Raw genomic sequence first — 11,368 nt, 5'->3', positions numbered from 1 at the left:
ACTGCGAGATCCTTCTCAAGTTTAACGTTTAGAGAAGGTCTGCGTTTAATTAGAGTGTAAAAGTATTGTTGATAGTATTATGTAGCTATGTCATACGCTTAGTAGAAACAATTCTAAGTAATTGATGTGAAAATTCCAAGACATTACTTTCCAAAAATACATTTTATATGTTCATAGGTAAGAAAAAAAATAATAGATACCTTAATTCGGATATGATTGTTTTCAAACCCTGGCATTAACTTTGTTCGATTCAATCCTGTACATTTAGAAAATTCAAATATTTTGACGTATTCAACAATAAGAATACCAAAGTTTTCAAATAAATGAGAAACAGCATTAAACATAGAGGTGATTCTTACCTGTTCGTGCTGACGAGCAAGTGACACGCACGATTTTTCAAAGTGCATTATAAAGCAGTGGTATTTGTGCAATCACGAAAATTGACCAATAGAATTATACTACCCAGAAATTGCCATATATGGTATCAAAATTTCTGAAGTCACGACGCGTATCCGCACGGCAACTGTTGTATAAAACCACGACAAAGTACAGAAAAATAGTCATTTACCTGCTGGACTCTTTGGGGATCAGGTACAATTTGTTACAAAGTACATTTCTGTTTTTCTTGAATATTCGTAAAATTTATAAAACATCGTATTGAGCCATGTTATTTTCTGAAGTTTTAATTTATCAATTATCATATCTAGTATTTTAGCCATTGGAAATGTTAGAAAAAGTTCTGTTTCAGTGAACGAAGGCTTGATAAGCTTATTCTAAAAATATTTTTATCTTCGAATTAGAAACAGAACCCAGTTTTGAGATTTAATATGGGATCGTCTGAATCAAAAGGTAAGGAACATCTAAGGATTTGTTTTCTCTCGGGAATGTGTATTTTGTATGAAAGCTAATTTCATTGAACATTACTTTAAATGAAACAAAGATATGAATTTCGTTTTTTAGAAAAAAAATTTCGTTGAATGAAACTATAAAGCAATCAGAATATACAAGTAGTTTACAATGCAAATACTTTACGAAACTGGTAAGCACATGCATATCAGAATACAGAGGAGTAAACTGTAACTCGATATGAGTTCATTGAAATTTTTTTGTTAAATACAGTTATAGATAAATATTTTGTAAAGGCAAAAATATTTCTGACATCGAAAAACCAGCGCGTGTATTGTAAATATCTACATCTAAAATGTAATTGAAACAACTCTTGATACAATGTAGCCTTACTGAAATTTTTATCAATTTAAAGCAACATTGGCCCTAAATCTGACAATTTTATTTTGTTGTAAAAATGTGCTATTATACAGTACACGACACGAGTTTTATGCGTGTTCCACGCAACGCGGTGGAACAAATTTACCCCAAACACGGTGGACCTTTAAAATTGTCGGCACCTTTGAAGTCCTATTTTTCCGCGCGAGCTAGACATTGAAGTCCACGGAGGATCTCCGTGGATGCCACCGCGCATCTCCGTGGATGTCACCTGTTCCTCCGTCGATGCCACCGTGTACCTCCGTGTGATAAAACAAAGAAATAATTTCCGAAATGATTCACCCAAAAAACCTTTTCGCTTGGCCAGCATACATGCCCTCACCCCATTACTTATTTAGAAATTAGCTATAAATCATTCATTTCTTGTAATTGTTGTTTAATGATACGTTGGTGTTTTCGGTTCATATCCGTATGTAGACTTCCCTGCAGACGTTCACACCTTTTTATGAAACGCCCAAATTCTCGACATCCTGTATATAAACACCTGTGTTATTCCTACCACTCGTCGGTACATTGTTTCACGGCACGTGCAGCACAATTTCACCAAATAAAAGAGAAGGGTCATGAACAACGACAATCACATGCCAGTAATTTCAATTTAATAAACAGCAGTTCAAAGAAATGTGTACCATAAGCAATAGTTTATTTTTACGTAAAGTTTTCATTGTAATTAGGAATATGTGATTAAGGTCAGCTATATACATGTACATGTACATGTTTACATTGGATAGGATTTTCATTATGTACTCAACTGTGAAGCAATGTGAGCAAAGAATCAATTTTTTATCACTTAAACAAATAAATATTAAAACTATCTTTACTTTTAAACAAACCTTTAGAAAATTCCGTACTTTCATTAAGAAAATTTCATTAAAATGCCCATACTTCACATTAATCATAACACTGTTTTTAAGTTTTTTTTTCTAACTTGATAAATACTTTATTACACGCATGTATTATTTACTAAATGTATATATAACAGCTTTTTGTCTTTATATTTTTGTATACCATTGCATAATGGTGATGAGATCCAATAAATTGAATTGAGTACATGTAGTCTTGAAATATCACAAAGTAAAGAGTTGACAACGATTGAAATAAAAATGCAGACGTTTTCTCGTTTATTCAGTAACTCAATAACTTGCGCGTCTTCTGAATGAAAGTTGTAAAACAAACGTACTAGGTTTTGGTCAGTTATAACATAATACGGGGGTAAAATTCATCTAATCTCAGCTAGCAATGGGTTTTGAGTCAACTGTGCCTTCGTGAACGAATAATCTCGGCTAACGAAGATGAAAAAAAAGAAGCCTAGATAGTCCGCTTGCATTAACATGTATTATGAAGGTGCAATCGAAGAATTATCCAGTAAATCCAATGATGTTGCAGTATATATAGCATGCATTTATTTTATTTTTGACTGAGAGGGAGATAGACAGCTAAGCACGTAACATCGTTTAAAAAGGGGGGGGGGGGGGCTCATTGATTAGTCCTAACCCGGACCAGCCGAAAAATTTAACATGTAAAGAAAACAAAATGGGAAATGAAAAAAAGATATCAGAATGAAAGGGGATGGATAATTAATCAGAAAGAAATTGTACTTTCAAGATTTATACTGAACGTATTAAACTTCCCGTATCTGCATACATTCATGAATATTATAATCAATTACCAATGCTCTCTCTCTCTCTCTCTCTCTCTCTCTCTCTCTCTCTCTCTCTTGCTTTCATTATCTAATGCATCTAAAGATTAAATTAAAGATTATAATAATCGATAGCGTATATGAATAAAAGCAAATAATCGTTACGTCATTTCTGTTTATATTTATATTAGTTTTTTTTTTCATGAACTAGTTGCATTTGACACCGAGGATTTACATCCTTAAATATTGATTACAAGCACGTAGAATCGGAGAGGGTGTACATTGAAAACTTGAAAGGTTTTCGCAATCGGAAAATTTAAGCACCATTTTTGTTGTTATTTTATTGCTTGTCAAGAAATTTATACAACTTAACCGGCAACATACCCCTTCTGATACATTGAAAAATATAAGTAATGTTAGCACGGGGCTCTATAAAGTTCAATCTGCAGTTTGGTCATACTTCGTCATTCAACAACTTATTCAAAATAAAAAAAAAATGTTTGTCGGATTAGCGGTACTATGATGTATGGCTATAACAATGACCTGTGTATAACTTGTACATTCCATGCAAATTCGAAAGGGTTTTCGCCTCAGTAGAACAATGGAGGTCAGCTATTCCGTGTATTTGAAATCAACAGAAGTGCTTAGCTTCTTGCGGAAAGTGTGAAATATATTGGGTCGGCGCAAGATACCCGTGATCTTAGACTAGATCTGATATCGCGCCGACCCAATATATTTCACACTTTTCATGAGAAGTCAAAACCCAAACTAGCTAACCGTAATTTAGTTATACTGTGAGAAAGACCCTAGGAATTTGCATGGTATATACTTATTATACGAAAATCATTGCATTATCCAGACAATCCCGATGAACATTTTTTTTTATGAAAACCTCTATCAAAGTACATCGAACATAAGTCTCGGTCAAATGAAATGAACTCGGGATTTTAAAAATAAATCATTCGATGGTTTGTATTTTTGCTTCTATTAATTACGTAATAAATTAATTCCAATTTGTTAATCATCGACAATGCTCTAATTTCTATATTGGATCAAGTTATATTTGTCAAGATGCATATCAACACAATATGATGGAGGTAATTATGTTAAACAGCGCATTTGTCACACACACACACACACAGAGAGAGAGAGAGAGAGAGAGAGAGAGAGAGAGAGAGAGAGCACATCGGTAATTATTAAATATCCCTATCACATGTTGTACATGTATGGTTTTCATTTACTGAATATACTAATTCGCATTCAAAAACAAGAATTGCCTGTAAGTACGCATTATTTAAACATAGAATTTAAGAATATTTTAATGAAGAAAGAAGACTAAAAGAAAAAAAAGTCAAAACCAGGTTTTCTTAAAAATATATCGTTGGAATCGGCTCAATATGCTGAAAAACAATATACGTATGAGGGGGGGGGGGGATATTGACATTTTTTCTTTTCTTAAAATTCCACCCTTATCTTGATTATTTGGCCTGCGGCACATTTTCACATCTCCCGCAAGGCGCCCGTGGCCAGAACAAAGCTCTTAGCAGCTGTGTGTATTCGCTAATAACACACACCGTGGAACACAGAGGACACGGTGTATCTCCGTGGATTTTCCACCGTGGTCTTTCCACGGTGGGGTGTATAAAACTCGTGTCGTGTACTGTAATAGATTTGCATGTAACTGTTACATACTAGCTAGTAAATAACAATTCCACGACAAAAAATCCCAACACCAAAATGACAACTAGCAATGCTTGTAGTAAACATGATTATACCTGATACTCTCCGTGGTATAGGTTGTCGTAGTATTAATTTTGATATCAGGATGTTGCATAATTGTTTTTTTTCCAGTTTTTGTTATCTTCATTTGATAATGGCTCACGACATGAAAATATTGTTTCTGTTGTTTTGTTTTCAGTACATTGAAATTTACATGGATTATTACTAAACTTAATGAATAAAGATGTATTTTTAAAGCTATACTTTTGTATATTTAAGGAATGACTTTAATTCTGGGGCAAGTTATACGAGTATAACCTGGTTTGGGTCAGTTTACGCTTTATAGTCCGCGAAACGGATTATAAAAAAGCATAAACTGACCCAAACCAGGTTATAATCGTATAACTTGCCCTAGAATTAAAGTCATTCCTTATAATTTAATGTAAGAGACAAAGATGCTAACCTTCGTTTATCAAAATGTACATACACTCGGGAAAATACAAGTCAACCAAGCCGCGCAATGATTTACTTAGCAACGGCGACACGAAGCGTCTAGCTGCGAAGCCAAAGGTCGCCATCTTTAATCTTAGTTCTACGGAGCCTAGCCATTTATCAAAATATTGTATCGAAAGTGAAGTTTATCATGATAGAAAATATGTGTAGACTATCCATGTAATGCGTATTTCGCTGCCCTTTAGAGATAGAGATCGACTTTGAAGTCGCTCATCTCCGACAGATTGAGAAAATACGGGAAATTGCATTGTTAAGCCTACCCAAAATAAATCTTCAAATATCAGAAAATACAATAATTTACGGCTTTCAACTCTGTGAAAACTTCTACTAAATGAAAACTTACCCTTGTATGCAATGTTGTCGCTAATAGTAAATCCGACACAAGAAAATATGTAAGCAAGTAACAAATAGCATCCACATGTCAATGTGTCTGACGTCATGTGATAAAATGTGACGTATGCATTTTTGTTTGCTTTGTTGAAAGACGGATCAAGGAATGAAACAGCACACCCCCTTCTTTTCCCCAGTGAGAAATGTATTTCAAAATGAATAGGGTAATGCTTACTTGGCAAATCATTAATTCGAATATAATATATTTGTTTTAATCTATCAATAGTATTATTCGACCATGCATACAAAAAAAGATGTTTAACAAAAGTGATTTGCGTACAAGTAGGCCTAGATGCTAATATTGACAATGAGAAAACAACATGTGTATCAAACCGAAGTATCTTATTGTGCACGTTGACTTTCTATTCCATAGAAGTCTAGAGAGAGAGAAAAAAAAAGTTCCGACATCTGGTTGTCAAGGGGGTGTGTCCCCATACCAAACCAGGTTATACAAAAAATAACTTGCGTTCCTGAATTGGAATTTGACCAATCAGAGACAAGGCTACAATAAGAATTAAATTATTGTATATTACAGCTATCACGTTATTGATGATATTCAATATATTATATAGCGCAACTTGATTATTTTGCAATTTCAGAATAGATACTGAAATAACGTGTTAATTGTCTTTTGTGACGAGGAAGTTGGATTTTGCCAATGTTTTCTTGTTATGCAATCATTGTGACTCTTGAAAATAGAGTTTCTGCTGTTTTGTTTACAGTACATCGAAATTCAAATTTACATTTTTATAGGGCGGCCAGCACCTACAGGTAAACATAATCCTTTTACTATTTTGACAAAAGAAATCCAACCAATACTTGCTAGTCATCTGATGTAATACAAGTATATACCTTTGCAAATCTTATTTTTACATGGATTATTGCTAAACTTAATAAATAAAGATGCATTTTTAAAGTTATACTTTTGTATATTGTTTATTACAGCTATCACGTTATTGATGATATTCAATATATTTTATAGCGCAACTTGATTATTTTGCAATTTCAGAATAGATACTGAAATAACATGTTAATTGTCTTATGTGACGAGGAAGTTGGATTTTGCCAATGTTTTCTTGTTATGCAAGCATTGTGACTCTTGAAAATAGAGTTTCCGTTGTTTTGTTTACAGTACATCGAAATTCGAATTTACAAACATGATTATTAAAGATATTTTACATTTTTATAGAGCGGTCAACACCTACAGGTAAACATAATCCTTTTACTATTTTGACAAAAGAAATCCAACCAATAGTTGCTAGTCATCGGATGTAATACAAGTATGTACCTTTGCAAATCTTATTTTTGCATGGATTGTTGCTAAACTTAATAAATAAAGATGTATTTTTAAAGTTATACTTTTGTATATTGTATATTACAGATATCACGTTATTGATGATATTCAATATATTTTATAGCGCAACTTGATTATTTTGCAATTTCAGAATAGATACTGAAATAACATGTTAATTGTCTTATGTGACGAGGAAGTTGGATTTTGCCAATGTTTTCTTGTTATGCAATATTTGTGACTCTTGAAAATAGAGTTTCTGTTGTTTTGTTTACAGTAGATCGAAATTCGAATTTACAAACATGATTATTAAAGATATTTTACATTTTCATAGAACGTCCAGCACCTACAGGTAAACATAATCCTTTTCCTATTATGAAAAAAGAAATCCAACCAATACTTGCTAGTCATCGGATGTAATACATGTATATACCTTTGCAAATCTTATTTTTACATGTATTGTTACTAAACTGAATTATTAAAGATGCATTTTTAAAGGTAAACTTTTGTATATTGTAAATTACAGCTATCACGTTATTGAAGATATTCAATATATTTTATAGCGCAACTTGATTATTTTGCAATTTCAGAATAGATACTGAAATAACATGTTAATTGTCTTTTGTGACGAGGAAGTTGGATTTTGCCAATGTTTTCTTGTTATGCAAGCATTGTGACTCTTGAAAATAGAGTTTCCGTTGTTTTGTGTACAGTACATCGAAATTCGAATTTACAAACATGATTATTAAAGATATTTTACATTTTCATAGAGCGGCCAGCACCTACAGGTAAACATAATCCTTTTATTATTTTGACAAAAGAAATCCAACCAATACTTGATAACCATCTGATGTATTATATACCTTTGCAAATTTTATTTTTACATGGATTATTACTAAATTTAATTATTAAAGATGAATTTGTACAGCTATACTTTTGTATATTGTATATTGCAGCTATCGCGTTATTGTTGATATTCAGCATATTATAAAGCTCAACTTTATTATTTTGCAATTTCAGGATACTAAAATAACATTTTAATTGTCTTTTGTGACGAGGAAGTTGGATTTTGCCAATGTTTTCTTGTTATGCAATTATTGAAAGGACGATCAGCCTAGTATCATTGTGACTCTTGTTCCAAGGGTTTTCATTGATTTTAAAAATTCATTCTATTCTAGACCCTCCTCCTCTTTTGAGCAAACCTTGGAGGTCACACATTAAATGGACTCCAGAGGAAAGAAACCAGCTATTGGAAAACTTGTATAGCTTTAAAGTGAAAGGTGGGATACCGTACCTAAACTGTTTGTTGCTAGGACAAGCGGCGTCTGGTAAAACATCGTTTTTTAATACGAGTGCTACAGCATTGAATGACGAAGGTAGAATAATAAATCCTTTAACTGTCTACAAATCCAGTGGGTCGAGCGTTACTACAAAGGTGAATGCGATTGATCTATAATAGTTTTTTTTAACTGAAAAAATGTAGTTTTGTCATGCTGAACCCGTATTATGTTTCGTTTATCATGTAGTGATATGATTTAATTTATCTGAATTTTTAAGTTTGAAACACATCCTCTCTACACCAAGAAAGACGAAGCTTTAAAACTACGGATATTTGATTGCCGTGGACTTCATGATAAAGAGGAGATCAAAGCTGAAGATATTCGCCTTATTGTCGACGGCCATATCAAACACGGATATACAGTAAATTTGCTTGCAATTATTGCTATGTCATTTGCATGTTTTAGAGGTAATCCTTTTACGTTTGTCCCATGTTTTGTTTCCGGTTGCTTATGAGTTTGTAAATCATACAAATAACACCGCCTGAGAGAAAATACCATATAGTCTAGCTGATGGTGGTAAGAAAAACAAGTATTGCCACATGTGTACGCCATCAACACGGTAAAAATGACCATCAGCCTAAATTTCCAACAACCCATGCTCTCAAAAGATGGCTCTATCTTTATTCACAAAAGCAATTCAATTATGATGCTATTCACAAATGAATGAAATATGTACTAAATGGTTTAATATAATTTTGTATATTTAGATCAATCCAGTGAAATCAATCAGCCGCAGTGATCCTCTTTACCGGGAGAATCCAAGACTGGATGATATGATGCATTGTGTTGTGTACGTAATAAACGCAGAGAATCCAGGAACAGCGCTAGTAGGTGTAGCTGCGGAAAAGATATTTGACGACATCAGAAATAAACTTGGAGAACGGCGTAAGCAATAAAGCTTGTATAATTCTATCATAATTTTGTTTCATTGCTTTATGTCCATACAAAATTATCACACACATATCGATTTGAAAGCAGTTTTAGGTTGGTTATATATTGTTTAACGTCGACCCGCTCGAGATTTTGTCACTCATATGCAGAAGTCAGCAATTTTAGGCAATTTGTCACAAATCTACTGAGATTTACAAAGTAGGTCCCCCTTTTCCTAAAGACACTTCTCCTATCAATCTCTTATTAATATATCTTCATATATGTCATACTATCCTTTCATTGGCGATACATTCAATTAAATTATTAAAGACTGGTGAAATTGATGTATCTCCAATTACATAAAATGTTTTTATAATCGATTTGAAGATGTCTGTTTCCATGAGAAATATCTCTATTAACTTGAAGGATCCTAAATGTTGATTAACTCGTCCATGAATTATCACATGCAAGGTATTTTGAGACATTTAAATGTGCCTTCTTTGTTGTTTCAATATCTTCTTTGATCTCCGATTTAAAGTTTTCATCTGATGGATTTTGATTTTTCTTTTTGATATGTGGAACGTATAATCTTTGTAACAACAAAATCAAATGCTTTTTGAAACTAATGTAAACAAAAACTGAATGGAATGTATTTTTGCATGTTTATTTTTACAGATGTTCCACAAGTTGTTCTGATGAACAAAGTGGACCGACTTCGAGCTTCTCTAGGTGATGACATATCAGACATATTTCGAAGCGTGGAAGTTAAAAAGAAACTCGACGTTGTCGCCAATTTTATGAATCTTACAGATAGGAACGTCTTACCTATGTCCAATTACCACAACGATCAAGTACCAAACACAAACAAAGATATACTGGCACTGACGAATTTAAAAACCATTATGGACTATGCTAATGATTTTGTTCATAATGCAAGTGATACAAGCGCTCCATCCGGTTTCTACGACTGATGTAATCACCTGACAAGTGAATGAATGACTGCAGTCACTGCACATTTTGGGATTGTCATGTATAATTTCCGTTTTCATTTACACGTACTGCGTATGTAATAAAATGATTTGTAATATTTGAATTATGATCTTTTAATCTTTTATCGTTTCACTTTAATTGATGTACGGACAGGTATAAGTTGCAGCAAATTGGCATGTGAGCATAATATCAAATGGTGACTTTACTGGATTTATCCTCCCCACGGCTAAGACCTATTGTTAGCCAAGACATTAAATGACCAGTAAAACAAATAAAGCAATCTTTCAAATTTTTGTAAAGACCCATCACTTCTTCAAAACAAAGAATTACATTACATGTACAAAAACCACCTACACTATATCACTATCTCTGTGCTAAACCAACTACGAATAATAAATGACGTAATTTGTGTTTGGGTTGGACATCGAGCTGTATAAAACACACGATCAATAAAACATACACATTACAATGTCATGGTAACTCTGATAACCATTACCTTATAAAGTATCGAACCGATTCATGAATATTGAAAGACAAGGAAATACAGTCGTACTTATGGCTATATTGCAATTTTGTTTTCTGTTAATAGCGTGATAGTAACCATTGGTCTTACTCTAGGTCGTCAATACAACCTATCACTTGGTCAAATGCTGTCTGACGTGTTTCATACCGATTGTTTGACCGCTCTTGGCACACTAATTTTGACTACAGATATATCCGTTTACCTGATCAGGATATAGGGCACAAGGCGGATGTGACCGGTCAACGGGGATGCTTACTACTCCTAGGAACCTGATCCCAACTCTGGTGTGTCCAGGGGTCCGTGTTTGCCCAACTATGTATTTTGTACTGTTTATAGTAGTTATGAGATTGATCACTGTTCGTTATCTTCACCTTTCATAGGTAACTTGGAATATATTAAAACGGGGTTGGTGTAAGATTAAAGAATAATCGGACAAAAACGACCCCTTGATATACTACCTGTACGATAAGGTCATATTAAAGAATATTCCTGTGGATTTCTGATGTAATCTGCTTTTTTTATCTCCCTATCCCAATCGGAGTTAAACAGGGATATATACATGGGCAGAGAAAAAGTTTGGTAACTTGTGAGATGTGGACCATTCAATGAGCAATATATTTGAAATTCAACGTTAAAATCGTACTAATAACTACTATACTAGTTCAAAACTATCATGCCTATTTATCTAAACTTTTTATCTGCATAACGCCTTTGCATAAAACCACATGGGATTGTGATCAATGACCGAAAATTACGCGTCATTCAGCTCGTAATCATTAAGGTTTAATCTTCTACAACTGCTTTCTTGA

The 11,368-nt window shown here is 33.3% G+C and overlaps 1 protein-coding gene across 1 annotated transcript; it reads left to right on the top strand.

Moving 5' to 3' along the window:
• Positions 1 to 565: 565 nt before the first annotated feature.
• On the top strand, positions 566 to 10,139 carry LOC125673206 (interferon-induced protein 44-like). Its single transcript, XM_056158730.1, has 10 exons — positions 566 to 591; positions 801 to 849; positions 6,299 to 6,316; positions 6,735 to 6,752; positions 7,171 to 7,188; positions 7,607 to 7,624; positions 8,015 to 8,271; positions 8,394 to 8,537; positions 8,884 to 9,061; positions 9,722 to 10,139. Exons 2-10 carry the CDS (start codon positions 828 to 830, stop codon positions 10,015 to 10,017), a joined length of 969 nt encoding a protein of 322 aa, XP_056014705.1. The 5' UTR covers positions 566 to 591; positions 801 to 827; the 3' UTR covers positions 10,018 to 10,139.
• Positions 10,140 to 11,368: the final 1,229 nt, after the last annotated feature.

The sequence above is a fragment of the Ostrea edulis genome, chromosome 3 (genome assembly GCF_947568905.1).
Source record: "Ostrea edulis chromosome 3, xbOstEdul1.1, whole genome shotgun sequence".
In the NCBI taxonomy this organism is placed as follows: domain Eukaryota; kingdom Metazoa; phylum Mollusca; class Bivalvia; order Ostreida; family Ostreidae; genus Ostrea; species Ostrea edulis.
Note: the sequence above shows the minus strand (reverse complement) of the source record. Positions and strands in the feature narration are given on the sequence as shown.